Raw genomic sequence first — 22,647 nt, 5'->3', positions numbered from 1 at the left:
ATCACACAACCAATTAAAGGGCTCTTGCGACATTCAAATGAAATGCGTAGAAAGATGACCCAAATGGGTCCCAGAAGATGACAATTATTGCGGGACGCATTTGCATGATTCTTCACTTCTCTCACTTGGTAACATTCTCTTGATCTACGCTCGAATATATCCGGGGTCTGCCCCACTTTCCGTTCACTTTTGCATCCTGATTTAAATGTTTCCGTAGTTTGTGACCCACTGCACGAAATTTATACATATTTTCTCTGAAGAAAAACCTCCAGTCAAATGTGGCACCGATATTTTGCATTCTTATATAACTGCCCCGTGTTTTGTCATCAGCATTCCTCCATCTGGGCCAGGCTCCACTGCGAGGCTCAGAATGCCTATCAACCGGACACACACAATGGTATTAACATGCCTGGTTGCACATAATCAAAAAGCGATGTCCATCATACCACTTTATACAAACGAACAAATAAAAGAGAATCGTTGTTTAATATTTCCCAGTATGCACACCGCACTTTTTCTTCTACGCGAAAAATAGAGTCGGTGGCTGCTTAACGTAAGTTGCGAGACCTTGTAACTCGATATTGATCCATATATAAGGTGCACGGGATTATAAGGCGCACAGTCAGCTTTTTTTAAAAAAAATCTGATTTTATGTGCGCCTTATAGTGCGGAAAATACGGTATATGTATATATATATATATATATATATATATATATATATATATATATATATATGATTAATCACAGAGATTAGGTTCCAAAAAGAACAAGAGCGAGCCAAAATAGTATGATTTTTTTTTTTAACAATTACAGTAAACTTAGCGTTGTTCGGGTGTATGTAGAGTTACGTCTCTAAGGTGCATCTCTTATTGATCTACGTCATATAAAATTCTGATCTCCTATTTGTTTGCAACAAAATATCACGGAAATACAGATATACTACCGATTTAATTCACTCCCACAATGCTTTTTTTCTTCATTCATTTCAGAATTCAGTGTGCTTGATAGACTTCGAGTCGATGATACAATACTGGATTTTTTTGGTATTTAGTTCCATGAGTCCAAGCCTTGCAGTGATGCCAAAGAGAAAAGTAAAAACACGACAACAATGGAAACAAAGTTTGAGATTGTGAAGAAGGCAAGCGAACGTCCAACCCTAACTAACTTGAATGGTCGTAACTTATTGACATTTGGAACTGTTATTAGAAATAAGGAAGCGATTAAAGCAAGGACATCTTTTAAGGACATGACAAATCTCGTGAGTAGAGGTTTTAGGACATCTTTTAAGGACATGACAAACCTCGTGAGTAGAAGTTTTAAAATCTGTCAACACCATAAAAATGCTTTTAATATATTTTAAAAAACTGCATTAAAAGTAAAACATCTTCATCGTGTGAGAAAAGATATATATCAGAATTTTGATTGTATTCGTCCGTGGGGCCCACATGGTAGAAAAATAGTACTAGTACTAGTAGATTAAAGAGAGAGAGAGAGAGAAAAAACAAGAGCGAGAACATAACAAAATGAGAGAGAAAAAAAGAAAATAAGAAAAAAACAAGAGAGAAAGAGAGAGAAAACAGACAGAGAACAAAAAGAGTAAAGGAGAATAGAGGAGAAAATAGAGACAGAAAGAGAGGATATACAGTGTAAAAAAATAGAAAAAGACAGAAAAAGAGCTCTATTTTTATAGAGAAAGAGAGAAATGAAAAAGAGGAGAAAAAGGGTGAGTGAAAGAAAAAAAGAAAAACAAAAAACAGACGGGGAGATAGAGAAAGAGAGAAAGAAAGAAAAAGAGACACGGGGAGATAGGGACAGAGAGAAAGAAAGAGAGAAATAAATAAGAAAAAGGAGCTACAGAGAAGTAGAGAAAGAGAAATAGAGGAGAGTGAAAGGTGAAAAAGAGATAGAAAATAAATAAAGAGTTAAAAAGAAATAAAGAAGAGAAAGAGAAAGAAAGAGAAAAGAAAGCTAGAGAGAGTAAAAAAGAGAAAAATATAAGAAGCTGTATAGAGAAAGAAAAAAATAAAAAGTGGAAAAGAGAGAAAGTCAGAGAGAGTGAGAAAGGGAGAAAAAAATGAAAGAGAGAGAGAGAGAGAGAGAGAGAAAGTAAAAAATAGATAAAGTAATATAGCTCCAGTTGCTTGGAGTGGTGCCTGGCTTTGTCAACATCAATTGGACATATTTCAAACTGCAGTTGAATCTTCTCTTGTGCTTCTCTCGGTGTTGTCTCGCAGGCCAAATTAAAAACCTTGGTGGGCCTGATCTGGGCCACAGGACGCATGTTTGACACCCGTGATCTAAGTAGTCTCTCAATGTTTTCTTTAAGCGTTATTCGAAGATTATTCTATTTTTATCTCAAAAGAAACATTGGCATCCATGTTTAAAAAAATAAAAAATAAGAAAACTATTACTGCCCATTCACTGTTAAATAAAGCAACGATCAGTCTTTACTGATGTGGTGGTGAAAGTATTTTTAAAAAGAATGGTGTAAAAAAAAATATGAATTCAGTGCTGCTGGCCAGTGGAAAGCATTCAGCGTGCTATAAATTTCGTTGAGGCCAGTGTTTTCAACCGCTGTGCCGTGGCACACTGATAATTAAATGTCTTACTGTGCGGTGGGAAATCAACCTATTTCTGTGCCTGTGTGGTTCATTTCATTTGGATTTACTTTTTGAAAATGCAACTGCGCAAACTGGTGGTGCCCCGTGGGATTTTTTTAATTGAAAGGAATGTGCCTTGGCTCAAGATAGGTTGAAAAACACTGCCCTAGGCCATAGTTTGGACTCCAATGATTTATTGAACTCATTCAGTGCCATAACATATAAATATATTTCAGAAGCATTCTCCCTAAGCACCAAAATATGTTGATTTTGAAAAACTATTATAAAGGATAGTGGGATGTTTGGACGCGTTCTAAGGGATAGGCAGGGCACCTGTATGATGCGGCAGGGGTAAACCAGTGAAAGCTGTCGGGCCCTGCTGTTGAACAGAGTGTGTTGTGTCACCCCGACCCGAGTGACACGGCCGCTTTCTTGTGTCCCGTTTCATCTGGATGAACGAAAGCATGACCAGTGCCGAGGTGCTTAACTTGTTTGGGTGTTTGGGCTGGCCATGGTCCAAAAATGTTTGTGTGTGTTTTTTTTTTTGCTATTTTTTCCCTTTTTTGTTTTCTTTGTTATTGTATGTGTTTGTCTTGCTGTCGGTCACCCCACTTGAGGGATGTGTGTGTGTGAGAGTAAGAGAGTGAGAGTGAGAGTGAGAGTGAGAGTGAGAGAGTGAGAGAGAGAGAGAGAGAGAGAGAGAGAGAGAGAGAGAGAGAGAGATTCTAAAGGCTTTGGTGCAGCTCATCAGTAAATTTCAAGCCTCTGAAAATGATTTCAATATAAAAAAATCACCATTAGATGACAGGAGTGGCTTTTTTGTCCACACATTGAGATAGCTCCCACTTACTTGTGTTGCTTTTTGTATCCAGCGAATGAGAGTGTGTAGGGGGCCCATATGGCGGGTTGACCAATAAAACAGTGTGGTGAGAAAAGCGAACAGACAGATAAGACTTCAAAACTTTTATCTTACGTCGATAGATTTTATTTTGTGCACGTCTGTGATCGCCACGATGACAAAATTTGTGTGATCAAATTACCGGAAACGTGGGGGTCTGAAAAGTTCTTGCAAAGTTTATGCATTAGTTCAGTTTATTCCCATAAAAAAATATTTTGCAAGCAAAGTGCCATTCTGTTTATGGAAAGCATTGTTTAGATCAGGAGTCTCAAAGTCGCACAGTTTCAGTGACAGTGACAGTTTCAGTCCCCCCTTTTAGAATCTAAGTTAAAAGGACAGAAAGCCTAGTGAAAAGAAAGCAGAAATCGCTCACCCGCCCTGACCCGTGTGTGATTGAAGGGGGGAGAGGGACAAACAGAGATGGGGGATCCAACTGGATGCTTGATCTTACAGTACACACAGTCCAATGTTTTTCCCGAATTGCCCAGTCCACGTATTGAATGGATTTGGGAAGTACAGTCCATAAACATGCCGGATTAAAGTCGCCGGTGACGATAAAAGCTCCGTTGAGGTGTGCAAGCTGCTTTTTATTGATAGCAGCGGGCAGGAGATTTAGCGCTATGCTAATGTTAGCATCCGGTGAAACGTTGGCATCCGGTGAAACGTTAGCGGTGGAACGTAGCGATGGAACGTAAACAGCAAGCACAATGACCACAGTTAGCTCTCCCGATAGATAGAAGTGTCTGCACAATACTGCTAGAAACTCCATACAGAGTGAGGAGTGTGTGTCAATGATTCGGCTGTTATTGTAGCGCGTGGTCTCCAACCCCTGTTTTTACCGGAGTCTCTGTCTCGTTCGTGCCGTATTCAAGAAGGTAGCCAGATAAAAACAGCTCCAGCTTCCTCAAAAACCACTTCCACCTCTCCGGATTTGCCATGACGCTTCACATGAGTTGTGAGCAGTGTTGGTAGTTAGTAATGTTTTCACTTTACAGAAAAAGTAACTAGTTACCAGGGAAAGCAACAATTTCCATGACTTTAAAATTAAGTTGTTTGTCAAAGAATTTGAAATTTCCTGAGCAAATACGAAACAAGGCATTTACTTGTAGAGATGGGATTTCCAACTGTTTTTAGAGAACCGACTTTTTGGATCGGAGTAGCTCACCGAAGTCGTTGTGTTCATAATAATGTGCAGCCAATGTCCTCTTATATCCGTGAGGGTAGTAAATCCAGGAGAATAAAATATTTACAAATACAGAATAGAAAAAAATGCTTTCTCTATGCCGTCAGCCACGTGCTATACGCATTCATCTTTTTCGGCCAATTGCAGGCTTTGTTTTGCCGTTCAAGCCAATGCCAGCCTGTAAATGATAAAAAGGATCCTCCCCTTAACCTCCGAACAACTTTAGCCAATAGTGATCCATTCAAATGATGATTTACACATTGGTTAGCCAATGAAACGCCGGTAAATAAATCCCAGCATACAACGCGGACTACTTGGCGTTCGGGGGAAAATCTAGTCGGCGGCTGCAAGTTAGTTGCAAGACTTTGTGAATTAATATTGATCCATAAATAAGGCGCACTGTATTATAAGGCGCATGGTCAGCTTTTGAAAAAAATAAAGGCTTTTAGGTGCGCCTTATAGTGCGGAAAATACGGTAATTCTTTCAAAGTGGTATATATGGTGTTATGGATCAACGGCACTGGCATTAATCTTATTTCATAGGTTTTATCAAATAATATAACTTCACACAGTGAAATAAAATGTGCTGGGGGATGAGCTTTTGCCTGGAGAGCAGGTTTGGCGGTTTTGCTGAAATATATCTTTAAATATATGGTGTGGCTCTCTTTGTGAGAAAAAAATATATGAAATGAAATGAGTGTGTTGCGCTTTTCAAGTCAAGACTTCCCAAAGCGCTTTACAGTGTGCTTCACATTTCCCAATAGCGGCCGTGCAGCCATGTAAGGCGCTAACCTGCATATTGGGGGCATTAGGGGTTCAGTGTCTTACCCAAGGACACTACAACATGTAACACGGAGGAGCCGGGATTCGAACTGCGATCTCTTGATCCCAAGACGAGCGCACTACCTCCTGAGCCACTGCAGCCCCCATTTTGCTATTGCGAATCTTTGGGTCAAAGAATGTTCCTGACCCCTGATTTTGCGCCTTCCTTACCCAAGCGACTGCCATTGCGCGGAATGGACATGAAGGAGCCCAGGGTGCCGCCAATGACGCTGTGCGGCCGGCGCAGAGGCTGCTTCTTGAAGGAGCCTGTGTACTGGTGAAGAAACGAGTGCATGCTGTGGGAGGTGGGCGGTCGGCCGTTCCTCATGAAGGGCTCTGAAAGGCAACAACAGGTTCCGTTTCATCCGTTGCATCATGCTTGCAGGATCCATTAAAATGAACCACGGCATTACTGAACGGAGCTGTTTATACAAGGTTTATAACAAGCTCGTACGACTTTTAATTACTGACAGTGCAGTAGGAGAAAATGAACTGACAGCAGTGTTTCCCAAACAATTTTGTGAGACCCTGGTGGCTGGACAGTCTAGCCTTGTAACTGTTACCACCCCCCAAAAAACTCTAAATATTTTTGGGTTTTTTTTTTAAGATCACATTTACATTTTCAATGAATCCTGTTGTACCTGCCCATATTGTCATTGCACAGTGGTTGTGTTTATAAGTCAAGCCCTCTGGCCCTGAAGTCACAAATCCTGCAAAATGTCTGAACCTCAACTTGGCTTTGATTCATAGGACTAGATTAGTCTTATTCAAGTACTGTAAGGGAAATGTCTCAAATATTTGTTTTTGTTATTAATACAATGTCTAGAACATGTACATATTTAGTCATCAAATTACTTCTTAGCCTATTATGTCAATGTTGCCATATGGCATCTTTGAGCGTTTGTGGTAGTCAAAATACGTGATAGCAAAGCTCTTAACATGGCCAGGAAACGCATCCTGAGCAGAAGACAGTTTCAGATGCAGCCAGCATTTTCATTTATCCTGATGTGAATGCATTTTTGTTTGTAATATTTCTCTATATTTGTTGGTTTGTAGAATTTTTACTTTCATCTATATGCATTTTTATATGTATATTAATTGTGTCTTTTCTGATTAGGTGAACAAAATACCAAAGGTCAAAATAAATGTTACAAGTGATTTTCTATATTCGGGCTTTACAGTTCTAGGGCAGTCCAGGAGCTTGTTTCCCTGGAATGGAAGTTAGTACATTTTAAATTCGAAGGCATCAATCCGGTGATTTTTTACAGCAAAATCAAGAAGCTAGATCTATGACGAATGTGTGCTCTAAAACTATTGAATAATAAAAGCAATTGACCAAAATGGAAAAAAGAAACAAAAAAAATAAATGCAATAACAAAAGTAAAAAGAGGGATAAAAGAAAAACAGAATAAACTTGACATTTTATATAAACACATTAACATTGAAAACACAGCAAATAAAATTAAATATCTATAAATCCACAAACAAAGATAAAACAAGTCATTTTAACCTTTTTAATGCTCAACAAATGTAAAGTCAACAACAAAAAATTCCCCAAAAATGCAAATTGAACAATCATAATAGAAAAAAAAGGCGTCTAGGGGGTAAATAGCTGTTGATTTGTGGGGAAACGGCTTCCTTTGTTCAATTCCAATAGCCAGTCGGCTCAAAGAGACGCTTCTTTTACTAACGACATAAATAGGAGTGCTCAAATTTTCCTAGGATTAGCCCTATTTTTGCCTCGCTATCCAACTATATGGTCGCTATTTTTGGTGGTGACATGATCCGAAAAGACGTGAGGTAACGAGCTCAGAGTAGAGCAGAAAACCTACAGTCCGGCTCCCGTAATATTTATTTATCCTATTTATTCCTAGAATGTGACCCCCAGCCAAAATGAGTTCGACACCTTGATTTAAAGCAAATATCTCCACAAAATGTGTACTTAAAAAAGTCTTAAAGTTACAATGTTTTCCTTTTTCGTTAATACCAGTCACTTGACTCAAAATACAATGAACTTGGTTGTGTTATTTACATTTTAAATGAACTGTTTAACTCCTTCTTAATTAGTTGTGCGAAGCAGGCACAACTAATACAATCCCCCGAGATATTATTATTAGTTGTTTTTGCTTCAGCAAGGCACAACTACATTGCCAAGTGCTGTGCACAACTATTATAATCCCCCGAGATATTATTATTATATCTATCTTCTTCCGCCGAATTTTAACGGGGAACTCCTCCCAGAGCTTTTCGAGTACCCCATCGATTCATATACCAAAAATTCCGTCCCCCCACAGAACCAAGTAAAAAAATGACAGAAACATCTCTCTGGGTTAAAAATGTTATGCTAACTCATAATGCTAACAACCGGGGTTATATACACATGACGGGATATTCTTCCAGATCAATCACAACTCTTACAATTGCCGCGGGAATTGTCTAGTTATATCTATCTTCTTCCGCCAAAATTTAACGGGGATCTCCTCCCAGAGCTTTTGGAGTAACCCAACGATTCATGTACCAAAAATTCCGGCCTGACCGGGACTCTTGTGGCCTGTCTTTTGACAGCGATACGAGTCACTGGGGCCCCTTGTGGGCCCCGGAGACGAAAAAAAGTCCCCATCCGCTCTAATGTATTTTGAGAGTCTCCCATCCGGAATACATGGGCCCATTCATTTCTATGGGTAGTCATGGAAACGAGGGCTTTTTCAGAGGTTAGTAGGGACTAAGCAGGGACTGTCCAGGGTGGCTTGACCCCTCATTACCTTGAACCATGGGTAAATGGTGAATTCCAAAGAGTGGATGCTAGCGTGAGGATGCTAACAGCTATGTGCGCCGCTAGCAAGGTGTTGGGCTGGCTTAGCCAGCCCAAGTATTAGCGATGAGAGGTTGAAGCTATGCTTACTCATGCTAGCTCCAGAAACTATTGGTGACGAGTGTGGCTGGCGCAGCCAGCCCAAGTATTAGCGTAAGCTAGCTGTAAATACTGTCCGCAATGGGCTGGGCTGGCACAGCCAGCCCAAGTATTAGCGCAAGCTAGCTGTAAACACTGTGGGCAATGCTAACTTCTTCATGCCCAAAAAAATTTGGGAATGGCTACATTGTAACAACTTCATATTCACAAATTATGCTAATGGTTTCATGTTAATGAGTTATGCTAAGGAGAACATACTAAAAAGTGATGCTATCAGCTAAATGCTAACTGCTTCATGTTAGAAAATTTTGGTAATGGCAATATTTTAAATACTTCATATTTACAAATTATGCTAATAGACTCATGTTGAGGAGTTATGCTAATGGATACAAGCTAAAAAGTGATGCTAACGGCTAAATGCCTACTTCTTCATGCTAAAAAATTTTGTTGAAGGCAATATTGTAAAGACTTCATAACTACAGTACAAATTATGCTAATGGCCTCATGTTGATGAGTTATGCTAATGGATACATGTCAAAAAGTGATCCTATCGGCTAAATGCTAACTTCTTCATGCTAAAAAATTTTGGTATTGGCAATATTTTAACGACTTCATATTTACAAATTATGCTAATGGACTCATGTTGAGGAGTTATGCTAATGGATACATGCTAAAAAGTGATGCTAACGGCTAAATGCTAACTTCTTCATGCTGAAAAATTATTCTAATGCTAACATGCTAACGACTCAGCAAATTGAATGGGCTCAATGCATTCCTGATGGGCCGATTCAAACAGAAAGGCTCATTCCTTTCGAACATGCACATTTTATTTTTTTTAATGTGTAATAACAGTGTTATTACTATGTTATTAGCATGAATGTGATTTTTAGACCTCCACCAGGCATATCCTTGTTGCTAACGGTTATTGGCCCATCTCAAATGAACTTGCCAGTACCGTGGGGGCCAGGGGGGGATGGAGTCACGCCACAGAACCAAGTAAAAAAATTACAAATACATCTCTCTGAGTTAAAAACTTTATGCTAACTCCTAATGCTAACAACTCAGCGCTACCGGTTCTTTACCAACATCTGCCAGATAAATCACAACTCTTACAATTGCCGCGGGAATTGTCTAGTTACAATTGTCGTTACTGCAAATGACAGAAACGTAGTGAACATTGTTTATAAAGAGATTATGGTAGAAAAAGCACTGCAGGAAAATTACATAATAAAGACTTAAAAGAGAAAGATAAGAAAAAACGACTTTCAGGATTGATCGGCTGAAATATTTATGAGGTGGTCCTTGGAGACTGGGCTAAATTGTCCCCGCATCGGAACAATAGTGCAATGAAAAGTAGTGAAATAACATTTAGCGGCAATGTAATTCCAAAATAGGTTGATAAACAAAAGGAATATAGTACTTGAATTTCTTTACATAGGTTTAATATACATTTTTCCAAATCCTGTGTCACTTTGTTGTCCAACTGGATTTTTTTTTTAAGCACTCAAATCCTTTTTTTTCTCCTTTTTAATTAAACACTTAAAATTAGCACTTTTTGCAGATGTTGTTTTGGTAAGTTCAGCAATGACATGAGGGATCGAAGCACTTGTAAAATTAGGAATTCAGGCTATTCAATGTAGCTGCAACCTATGAATGTTTTTTTGTTTTTTATGTTTTTGAGGTGACAATATAATTCATTAATTTCCAGTTCGAGGGTAACGGTGTTTTAAAACCAGGGTTTGTATAGGTGCTTGAAATTCTTGAATTTTAATATTGTGTTTTCAAGGGTTGAAATGTGCTTGAATTTTAGGTGGAGGTCTTGAAAATGTTGCCATGTTTTACAACAAGTCTGCTTAAAGTTAAGTGTTTAAATCTAGGCATAAAGGTTCGGCTCCCGGCTCCTCTGAGTTACATGTCGAAGTGTCCTTGGGCAAGACACTGAATTCCCTGATGCCCTCGATAGCAGGTAGTTGCCTTGCATGGCTGACACTGCTATCGGTTAGTGTGTAAAAGGGAAAAATGTGAAGCACATGGTAAAGCGCTTTGGGAGGTCTTCATTGACTTGAAAAGCGCTACATAAATGTAGATCATTTACATTTACATGTTTCTGTGTTGTGCCCAATACAAAAAGCAACAAACAATACAAACTAAACGCTCCAGGTGTCGATACTGTTGCTTATCCGACCGTCAACTAAGCCTTAACTACTCTAAGCTGACAGCTTCCTAACTGACCTTCTGGTTTAAAGAGCTGAGTGTGTGTTCATGCACATGTGTGTGAGTGCCCTTACTTCTGTTATATAACGTCATTAAAATACTCTTCATCACTACAGACAATAATGTTTCCATTCACTCTCTATCACTTGCAGCATGTAACAACTGAAAGACCCATGATAGCGGGCTGGTTCATAAAAGCACTTTTACGGTTATGAAGGGTCTAAAATGCCTGAAGATTCTGTTTGCTGAATAATAGATTAAAGAGTTTTAAACTCAACTCAAATTATTTTATTACAAGTCAAGTCATGTTTATTTGAATGACCCTGTACAGTCTATAGTTACAGACTAAAGTAAATTATAACACCATCCCCTGATCTAAAATCTACACGAGAGCAGGTAAAACCTTAAATTTAAGAAACCTCGGGGTAAGTAGAAACCTTTTTATATTTTTTGACAGTTTGTATACAATTAAATACTATTTTATACACTGAAAATTAAAAAAACGCTTTTCACAATCTCAAGTGTTTAATTATTTTACAAATGATGACAGCACTGTCAGATATTAACAAATGGAGAAACCTTTTTGTCGAGGGCGAGTTTGACTTGTTTTAAGATAGGTGATGAAGTTGGGATGTGTATTATGTGCACTATATGGAGCAGCTTTGAATTTCATTAACACTCTGTGTAATGACAATAAGGATTCTAATCTTCTCTATGATAATCTATTTTATCAGACATGCATACTGTATCTATATATTTTAAATTTTGTCAATATCTGCAAAACATAAAACAAAAGTATTTTTTGTTGAATAACAGCTCTGGAAAATTACAAATAGCCAAGGCTGGCGTAATTTTATGACTGCAAAACTAAAAATATCGACCGAAACTCTAAGGTGAAATTGTGGTCAAATTATTTAAGTTTATATTTATATATTATATTTATATTTACAATACAGTAGACCTCCAGGATACAGCAACCCTGCCTTATGACATTTTTAGCGTTTTCAGCCCCTCTTTCCACTATTCTGCCCACTTTATGATATCAACAACAAATCATTTTGTATGCCAAAAAAGAATAAAAATTAAACTTTGCTGTTTTCGTGTGTGTTTAGAGATATTTCCCTAAGTTGCCCTTTTGCAAATATGAAATGCTGGTCTGCTATTGGTTTCCTATAAGCTACTGGCTGAATTAAGTCCCACAATACCTTTCTCTCGCTTTATTCAATTCAAAATTGCGTGTACTTCATAAAAGCTTTGCGACTCGGCTGTGCAGTACTGTATTAATTGTACAATATTTATTCATTATAGGTCCCAAGGCTTGCGGTGATGCTAAAGAGAGAGGCAAAAACATTAGAACCCTGGAAAAAAAGTTTTGATTATGAAATATAAGGAAGGCACACAAAACGATAAGTTGAAAGGCCGTGACTAATCAATGATCAGGGACCATTATAAGACCGAAGGAGGCAACGAAGGCAAGGAAATCTTCTAGGAGCATGACGATCCTTGTAAAGTTTTTAAATCACAATCCTCTTGAAGCTTTAAAATCTCTTTTGTATTTACCCCCACCCTTTGCCATCTCCTCCTCCCTTCTACACTTGCTATATCACTGTACTAGCTCAAGTCACATCACATCAAAGGTAATTAAAATTTCACGTCACTTTAGACTTCCTAAAGCACTTTAAATGTGCTTCACACTTACCTATTCAAACACACTCACAAACCGAGGCAGGCATACAAGGCTGCCTAACTGCCTAACGGGGGCATTAGGGCTTCAATGTCTTGCCCAAGGACACTTCGACATTTATTACAAAAGTCTTTTTTTTTTTCAATTAGGCACAAAATGTGTAGTGTTCCTCCCCACAATTATGCAGATATCTTTCCAAATATTGCACGCGCCATGTAGCTCGAGAAATTGATTCTCAATGTAGACAGTTTGACTTCATATCCTCCAGAGCTGTGACATCAGCGCAAGACAACAAAGACCAAAACAATGGTGGGTCACGTTGAAAAACAGACGGTGATCGTAGAAATCAGGGAACACATAGCGCTCATTTCCATTAGGAGTAATTGGAACTTTGCTTAACGTGTCGCTGAGGGACTTCAGACTGTTTTGTCTCAGTAGCGTGCTTTGATCAGCAAAAGCTGCGTGAGGCAAGTTTACCTGCCATCCTGTACGGCATGTGTTCCTTTTTGCTTTCGCCTCCTATTAGGTATGTGATTTTAACTTTTCCTTTTGAGTTTTTCGCCATGTTAATATAATATTGTCCAGATAGCTTCCCCGTTGTTGTTTGGGCTCCCGAAGGTTTCCAGGTTAAATGGGTAACCTGCCATATATTTGTTTTTTCCCCAGCTGGGTTTGTTTTTGTCGCCGTAATCATATTTTTTTGATGGCTTCCAGTTATCCTGGCAGCTTACTGGAGAGGTTTTTTTTTGCCGAATGGTCTCTGTTCACCCTTTAAAGTATCTGGCTGCCCTGCCATGATCTTTTGGCATATTTAATGCTGGGTTCGTGTTTATCGACGTAATCGTTTTTTTTTTTTCTTGTTGGCTCCCGGTTGTCCTGGCTGCTTTCTGCATGTTTTTGGTAGGCAAGCCTCCCGTTTTTACGTCGATCAGTCCCCGTAAGCCATTTTTAGCAGCCTGCTAGCCTGCCGTGTCCCGGCTGGTTTATCCCCCGTTAGCTCTCTGCTATTTTTGCCAGTTCTTTTCATTTTGGCTGCTTGCATTGGTTTGCACCATTGCTGCACGCATCTGCGGTACAACGCCTAGACACTCTCCACAAAAAACGACTAAAACTTCTCTTAAAACACTTAAAATCTTTTTGACTAATCAACATGTAAACCAATTCGGTGACCGTTTTCTTTGCTAGGGTGCTGGTGTTCTTCAAATGATGTTACAGCTCAGGAAGTCAAAGACGAGACAAACTGTGTTCGAAATGAGAATGATTGAAATATATCCATGACATATATGTATAAATATATATATATTATGAAAAAAAACATTAACTATTTTCTCACAATTTGTATATTTAAGAATGTGGGCATTCCTTTAACTCAGAGGGGACAGGAATCGAACCTGCAACCTCTTCGTCCCAAGATGAGCGCTCTACATCCTCATTTTATTTCCGATATAGCCGTTAAACGTTTTGATGGACACCACTCTCAGAAGCTTTTTTTCACGGTCCTTCGCATCCAAAAACCAAAAAGGGCCTGGACTTCAAAACAGTGAATAACTCGAATAGGTGAGATATTTTCAGACCTTGTTTTATGTTTGTCATTTTTCATGTTTTTAGTCATCAGGAAGGTGTGTTTTCTAGCTATTCATGGTGGTTGGGAAAAGGCCAATTAGTTTTTAATGATTTCATAATGAGAACATTTGCTCGGTACACGAGCAATTCGCGCTACGGGCCCATATAAAGAGGTACCACTGTCGTGTAATTTTATTTCATGTGTTCGCGATGTTATCCCCTGATACAAACCGTTATCCTTGGTGCCGCCGTCTTCCATCGTCATCTGCTCAGCCAGCTCAGACAGCGACTCGTCGATGGTCTGGCTTGAGCGAAGCGTTAGCGACAGACGCTTCTTAATCCTCTTCATCTTCTCCATGGCGGGGCTGTGCACAGCCTATGAAACACGCACTCAGTCAACATTCGCACCCAAAGCCAAATTTTGGCCAAAAGTGAGCTTTGAGAGCAGTGGGTGGGATTCCGGGCAATCTCCTCCTTTGCTATGACCGGCCTCATGAATTAACTAAGGCTTTTAATCAGATATTAATCGCCTCCACAAATGCATTAACCAAACATGCATAAACCATATGAATTAAAGGTGAGTATCACCGATTGGAATTAAGGCTGCAACTAACAATTACTTTCTTAATCCATGAATCAGTCGATTACTTTTTCGATGAATAAGATTTCTTAAAGAAATTTAAAATTTCCTCATCTTTATTAAAATATCAAAATTTTGGATGGATAGAAAAATAGTGCACAATACAACAGAACATGAGATTTAAACAAATCCAAGTCTTTGACAGTTGACAATAAACTAAAATACATACACCTGAAAATATGTAAGATACTCTTTTCATACAACCTCATCCCAAGATCATTTTATATTTGGATTTATCACACAAAATAAAAAGAAAGAGCAATAGATTTTAGTTTATATGTAGCATTTTTTGTTTAACCCACAAAAAATATACCAAAAATGTAAACCCACTTTTCAACATATTCTCAACAAATTTGTTTTTTGGGGGTTAAATCCTTGAATATGATACACATTCCCAGTATATAAATGATATATATGCTAATTAATCTGCCCATTGTGGAGACTTAATGATGTCATTATGTTTGCCACCAGGCTGTACTTGCCCAGGACACTACACAGGAAATGGTGCCCCAACGACCCTAGTGGTTATGGGATCCAGGCAACCACTGCAGTACTTTCTGTTCCCTTGAAAATTCTTAACTTTGTTTTCTGATAAAACATTTAAGACTACAAAAATTAAACTTTCATGACAATTTTGATTTTTATTTGTAATGTTGCTACATATATATGGATATAAATATGTATATTAAAAAAAGAAAAAGTATATAAAAATGATCTTGGTGACCTGTGCCGGACCAAATTGTACTACAACTCTCAGCGCCTCGACAAAATCACGTGATACAACAAATTATTCATCTAATAAACGTCTTGAATACCCGATTTGAATCAGCCCTAATTTGAACATCGCCATTTTCGCCAATATCACCGGCGGAGATGAGACTGAATGGAGGGTGAGAAGAGGACAATCAACTGTAGCGAGGGAGGAAACAGACGGAGAACTGTCCCGCCTGCCCCTAAAGATCCTTAGCGACCAATCAAGCTGACCTTCCTTCCTTTTTCCTGCAGACAGCCCCTACTCATGACACATCCTTTCAGCACTTTGTCATCCGTGTCCTGCATGGTGCAAGTGATTAATTACTGTGAAGTTTACAAAGTCACCCATCCGTCTAATCATGAATAACCTTTGCAGTAGGGGGAAAATATGTCAGAATTTAATTAAACTTTTTGGATCGTCTATACTGGGGCCACACACTGCATTAGCCAAAAAGCTTGACTTTAGCAGCTAGCCTCAGTGTACCCCACAGTATGGGGTCAATATGGCGATAGTCAATGAAACTGAAAGATCTTTACATCATTTATTCTGGGACAATCAAGCAATATTAGGCATAAACCTTCTCCTTAGCAGATAACAACAGGATCCTGGCCACCCGATGGAAATGCAAATACTACTATTAGCAGTTAGTAACATACAGCAGCCATGTCAAACAAACGGCCAACGGGCCGGATGATTTAATCCGGCCTACCATAAATTTCTGAGTATGTCAAAAAAGAAGCAGTCTCTAGGTCAGGTGTCTTCAACATGGTGCCCCGAAAGATAAATTGAGTTGCCCCCACAGACATGTCTTGAAAATAGCTCACTTGTGCTGGATCATAGAGCTTTCCTAATAAAATTATTTTTTTAGTGGTTGACTATTTCTATTTAACCCCATTTCTAATACTTACGCTGGTAATAACATAGTATCAACATAGTAATAACATGATAAGTTGTTCTAGATTTGCATATCAGACTAGGCACCCTTTGGCTAATTAGCAACAAAAAGTAGCTCTCAGTCATTTCCATTAAAAGTTATTATTTTTTAAATAAATAGAAAACAAATGCCCTCTCTAACCGCTAGTGGGCAGTGTTAAATCAAAAAATTACAAGATAACATGCTTAAAAACATTTAAGTAACGCATTTAGGTAACAGAAGAAAAATAAACAAAATTAATCACCAAATGAAAAGTAATCACTATAGATTTTCACTGCAAACCGAAGCCACAAAGTGAAATATATGTATTGCCACTGCTATTCCAAAAGAGGCAAATCCCCAGTTTTTGTCACTTTTTTTATTTTTGCATGAATGGAATGCTTACATTTGAAAACTGGCTATGTTGCATGAAATGATGGTTTACAGTTCAAAAACCTATGCCTATAGATGTATTTTTAGAAAACCAGCAACATTATAAAAACTTTTTTTTTTTTTTTTTTTTAAATACTACATCCAAAATGAGATGCATGCATCCTGTATGCTTGTGTTATTAGCCTACTTTTAGAAGAGGAATTGTGTCAAACCAACCCTGGTGGCTGTTGTCGTGTGGATCTGATGACCCCACAAATGATAGATAGATAGATAGATACTTTATTCATCCCTGTAGGGAAATTCACACTTCCAGCAGTCCACCCTGTTGTTTATTAACAGATTAACATGATGCCCTAGGGGTGCTTGTAGCGGAGTGGATGACGTCACGCTAGTCCAAAAGTTCGACATCCCTGCGGCAGATGGAAATCTTTTCTTTGTGAAAATCCAGGGATACACCAGCTTACAGCATACATAGTCACAAGTGCACACTATACAAAATGTATTTGATGGGGAACCAATTTAATGAAACTTTTTGTGCAAACTGACCATGTCAATTTGAAATGAATTTAGTCCCTTCACACAGAAAAACATAACTGAGCTAGTTTGTTTTCTACCTCTATACAAAGACTTGAAAAAGGAACTTGTGTTTGTGAGTGAAGCAAATAAAATAAATCTGGTTTAAAAATCTTGCAACGTCTTGACTCACAGGGAATATCAAGCATGGCCTCGGTCTCCCTTTCTGAAATTTCGTAGGAAGAAAAAAAAGGGCAAATTAATCCCAACCCCCTTATGGAAGCATCCCCCAAGGCATCATGGGTTGTCAATGTAGAAGAGCACTTCGCAGAGGAAGTAAAGGCCTAATTACTGGACTAATAATTACACTTCTCGTCGTCAAAACCTCCTTTAGTCTTCTTTCTTACGCTACCTTTCTTGTATCCTTTTTCCAAGACGAAAAAGAAAAGGACCCTTGGGGTAAAATCTCTTTAGGGTTCTGTGTTCTTTAAAAATTGACGCATCAATGGTAAAATGGTCTGTTATGCCAACAGGAAATACAGACAGATTGCCGGTCAAATTGCCAATTGTGTGTGAGAATTGTGAAAAATCTCAACAAAAGTAACAGAACCCAAACTTGAAAGAACTCCATCTGACAATTCAAATGGAGGTGAACAAGCAACAGAAAGAACGGATAAACGAAACTCCAAAGAAAGGCTCTCTGGAACCAGGCAGACATGGTAAACTTGTACCAACCGCAATTTATATTGGAACCAGCTCAGTAGCCTAGATGGTAGGGCGCCCGCTCTCTGACTGGGAGATCGCTGGTTCAAGCCTCGGCCGAGTCATACCTAAGACTTACGACATTGGTACTCATTGCCTCCCTGCTTGGCGCTCAGCATTAAGGGTCGGAATTGGGGGGTTTGGTCACCTAATGACTAAAATGGCTGCGCCCTGTTTGGCTGCGGCTGCATCGGCTCGCTACAGTTGAACTGTACGGGTCAGGTGTATCGACATTTCGTTCTGTGTGCATTGTTACAAAGAATGACAATAAAAGTAAATTCTATTCTATTCTTATATAACTAGGAATATTAGATAGATTACTGCAAGTGTTAGTTGATTTTCCTTGGTGTTTGCTTTGTACTATTGAAAAGGAATTCAAAAGAATAATTACGACACAACTTTAAAAGTGCCTTGTTTTGAGTAACAACTGTCTCCTTTAACACAAGCATGAAAAATTGGAAATAAAAATAACTGATAATACTATGCTGTGTAGCCCTAACACAGGTGCCGATAATTTGACTTCACCACTACACAGAATGACAATACAAGGAAATTATTATTATTATTATTATTAAATGATGATGATGCGTTGGGAGTGCCTGAGGCTGAATTACTCTGGCGTCAATCATATTTAGACATGCATTTCAGGTGAATTGGCCGGAACAAATTGTCCCTAGGTGTGACTGAGCGAGTGAGTTGTCTGTCCCCGTGTGCCCTGCGATTGGCTGGCAACCAGTTGAGGGTGTCCCCTGCCCACTGCCCGGAGATGGCTGGGATGGGCTCCAGCCCCCCCGCGACCCTAATGAGGATAAGCGGTATGGCTAATGAGATGAGATGAGATGAGAAGATCACATGGGAACACAGGACAACAGGGAGTTTCCTGTTTATTGGCTGGCCATTACAACAAACCCTTAGGCTTCTATATGGTGACTCTACAAAGACTTCAAACGATGAACAACACCTCAAACTCAAAAGAGGTTATGATACCCCTGACTTGTATCATGACCAATGATCCTTCTAAGCTGTGCAAGTGTGCAATTGCGCACTCCCCATACATTCCCTGCACACAAGAAAATAGATCCGGCACAAAAAAATAAGGCTTAAAAATGTTAATTCAGTCGCAAATTCAGCCAAAATTAGATAAAAACAACACGGTTTTCCTTGGCGGTGTGTTTTAAATGTGGCATTTAGAAGTCAACGTCAAAGTTGCATAAAGTTGAATAAAGTCAGTAAAGTTTTCGAGAACCAGCTTTCTTGGCCCAGCTCACAAAAAAAAAAAAAAACGCTCTTTTGGCTTCCAAACCGTACAACCTTTCCAATAGTACATTAGTCAACTCATTAAAATGTGAAAATTAAATTAGCTTTGCCGGAAACTCAGCAAAATTTTATTTGATTCAGTTTTGGACATTTTTTATAACAATGTGGTTGCCACAATTGCTCACCGTGATTCCAAGTGACCCTCACAGACTTTTTGTGAACACTCAGAGCCGTGGAAGATTAGAGGAAACATTGAACACGAATCACCATGTGGTCAATCAAAACCAGTGGCTTTGTATAAAAACAAGGCTTTTTAACAATAAAATTTTCCTTTAGTGTGAACCAGAAATTTGTTTCAAAGGCTCTCAGTGACAGCAGTGCAGTCACAAGAATGTGTTTGTTACCCATGAGGACGCTTACAAATAACATCAGTACTGCTGCCCGGTGCAGTGGGTACTCTCAGCTCAAAGACCCTTTTGTTTACCCGGGAGAAGCAAAAAAAAAAAAAAAAAGAGAGAGCTTCGGCATGACTGACCCACAGGGGCTTGGTGAAGTTCTTGTGAGCGAGAGTACAAAAGGCTGTAATGTTAATATAAATAGAAAGCTGGAAGAGAATTAAGCAGAAAAAAGATAATATTATATAACTTAAAGAAAGCAAAGCGCAAGAACAATTGTAAGGATAGTTTCTATCACTTTCCATTAGATAATGGAGCAAGTCAAGTCATGTTTATTTGTATAGCCCTTAATCACAAGAAGTCTCAAAGGGCTGTACACACTACAGTTACCTACATGAAGGCAAGGAAAATCTCAAAACTTCAGCATGAAGAAAATGAAAAAACCTTGAGAACGGACAGCACATGAAGTAATGCCCCTTCCAGGATAACCAGGCTGCAATGGATGTTGCAAGGCCTCAACAAACAATACACAGACACTGTCAACGTGAACGATAGGTCATTCATAAGCTACAGAATATAAGTGTGCTTTTGGCCTGGATTCATTTGATTAGTTAGTTAGTTAGTTAGTTAGATAGTTAGATAGATAGATAGATTATTCATCCCCGTAGGGAAATTCACACTTCCAGCAGTCTACCCCGTTGTTTATTAACAGATTAACATGATGCCCTAAGGGTGCTTGTAGCGGAGTGGATGACGTCACGCTAGTCCAAAAGTTCGACATCCCTGCGGCAGATGGAAATCTTTTTTTTTGTGAAAATCCAGGGATACACCACCTCGTGTTAGCAAGTCCGCCTCCTCTCCGATTCCCCCCGGCTTTCGTGTCTCTGTATAGCGGCGCAGAAGCCGGATAGCTCCGGGTAGCTCCGGGTGGCTACACGTTAGCGTCCGGAATGCTAAACGTGAGCCACGTTTCCGCAAAACACAGCAACTGCGCTCCCTGTGCGCTTCGATGTTTTCCACCAGCACTCGATGATCTTATTTGGTAGCTTAGCTAGCCCGGCTCTTCTTCCACGATAGGCCCCTTCATCACGCCGGCACGAGAATTCTTCAGGGCAAGGAGTTGATTCCTTGAATAAACGCATTTTTGTGCGCTAAAACCCATGTCCATAGGATAGAAGTAATCCATAGTGTAGTTGTCAAAACGGGAAGAAAAACACCGAAGATAGGAGCAGACAATAAAACAATAAATCAGGGCAGCTGCTGGAAAAGGTAGCCGCTCGTGGCGGCGCCGCTTTGATCTGATTTTTGAATTTGGATTAATTAATTTAATTAATTTAATCAATTTAATTTACTAGTTATCAGTCCAAGAAAAAATACATGTTGGGACAAAGAATAAAGATATGAAATGGAAGAGAGGAAGTGGAAGTTAAAGACAACATGTTAATTATAGATTTCAAAGCCTGCCTGTGAGGTCTTTCTGAAGGACTCAAACCTATGCAAACACAATCAGGCTCCATTATATACCAAAAAAAAACTAAAATAAAAAGGTGCTTGTTTAAAAACAAAAGTGGCTAACCTTTACCAAAACGAAATTTTTATGTGATCGTTGGAGCGGTTTATTCGCGCACGTAGACTTGCTTCAAAATAAAGCAGCCTTGGATTAAAATACTAGTTTCGAATCAAGACTTCTTGTTGTTGAAATTTGAAAAAGCGGTAGATTTTTTTTAAAGCGGTAGGCTTTTTAATGGGTGAAAAGCAGTAGTCTGACGTGTAAAGCGGCACGGTTGGCAGGTATGCTATTATCACCCCACCCCACAAAAGCCTTCACCAAACAAAACAAGACCGATTCTGAAGTCTGAGTGCAGTAAATCTTCTTCCATGTGTGCTGTTTGAGAGGGCGAAAAGGCAGTAAACTCCAATCTTCAATTACAAAGGATGAGCCTTGAAATGGGTGAGCAAATATGTGCCGTTATCAAACAACAAAGAACACCACGGTGATCTCCATGATCCAATCTTGACAGACACTTAAGTGGGCGGAGGGTGGCCGATCTTGAAAAACCGTGTCGCGTTCTATGCCGGAAAGAGAGCCATTTAAAATACGCAGTTTAAAATAGCCGGTTTAGCCCTTTCGTTTTCGTATATACACTGAACAAAACATACAGAAAGCAGCCAGGGGTGACGCATTACCAGGGATAGCTTTGCAACATGCTTGCGACATCATGCGTGTGATGTGTATGCTGCCGTGCAGTGAAGTGAAAGACTATCGCTGCCGTCCTGTAAAAGCCTTCCGTTCTGGTGTTGACATAGTGGTCAATGCTTTAGAAGAAATGGCTCAACGATTGCGCTGATTCACTTTGCAGCATGGAATATGTTGCAATAAGCTACCACCAAGCTCTTGTCTACATTTCTTTTTTCTGTTTTACAGGATTCCGTCATGGAACCTGCCAAATATCTTCGCACATGCCTTCAGGGACAGAGGAACAGGTGGTACGGCTTTAAGGTGCCATGTTGGGTGATTTGCTCCAGTAAGCATGTTCCTGTCTTCCAGCAATGCCAGGTCCCCATGAAAGCTTCAGCGTTTTGTTACATTGTATATAATGAGGAGGCTAGATTTCGACTTGGACCATTTTGTATCTTCTTGAGTTCTCCAATATTTAAATGAACACAAAATTGCTGAAAAAATAAATGAAAGCTTCCTGTGATACTTTGAGGTTCGCATTAGAAAAAGAATTGTCTTAACTTTTTTTGATCACAATGTAGTATATATTCCTCACAACAAGATGAGATGTGGAACTATGAACTGTATTGGGCATTACCTCAATATATCCTGCCATAGAACATTTTGTTTCTTGTGGAGGAAACCAGCAGACCTCATTTTAACCCTTCCAATTATTGCTACCTCACAAAGGTCATATGTTCAATAGAAGAATATCAGGTAAAATAATGATCTTTAAAATCAAAATATAATTTTTTTGTTTTATAGGACTGGAGTAAAAACATCTTCACCGGGACTAGTTGTTTGAAAAAAAAGATACCCTGAATTGGATATGCAAATTCCAGAGAGTGTAGAAACTTAATTGAACTGTTTAGCAGTACATTGGAAGCCTGCGGCATCCACAAAAGGGGTAAAGGGGTCAGAGCGGGC

General features: G+C 39.1%; 1 protein-coding gene across 2 annotated transcripts in view; it reads right to left on the bottom strand.

Moving 5' to 3' along the window:
* Positions 1-22,647, bottom strand: part of cdk17 (cyclin dependent kinase 17) — a 59,996-nt gene that overhangs the window by 25,770 nt on the left and 11,579 nt on the right. For both annotated transcript variants that reach the window (XM_088348438.1, XM_088348437.1), the window contains exons 2-3: positions 14,107-14,251; positions 5,675-5,839 (exon numbers count right to left, since the gene is read on the bottom strand). In XM_088348438.1, coding sequence (XP_088204564.1) covers positions 5,675-5,839; positions 14,107-14,233 — 292 coding nt within the window. In that variant the 5' untranslated portion in view covers positions 14,234-14,251. The remainder of the gene's footprint in view (positions 1-5,674; positions 5,840-14,106; positions 14,252-22,647) is intronic.

The sequence above is a fragment of the Urocampus carinirostris genome, chromosome 11 (genome assembly GCF_059441175.1).
Source record: "Urocampus carinirostris isolate Australia breed hairy pipefish chromosome 11, RoL_Ucar_1.0, whole genome shotgun sequence".
NCBI classification, from domain to species: Eukaryota; Metazoa; Chordata; class Actinopteri; order Syngnathiformes; family Syngnathidae; genus Urocampus; species Urocampus carinirostris.
This window is presented reverse-complemented; position numbering and strand designations above follow the sequence as displayed.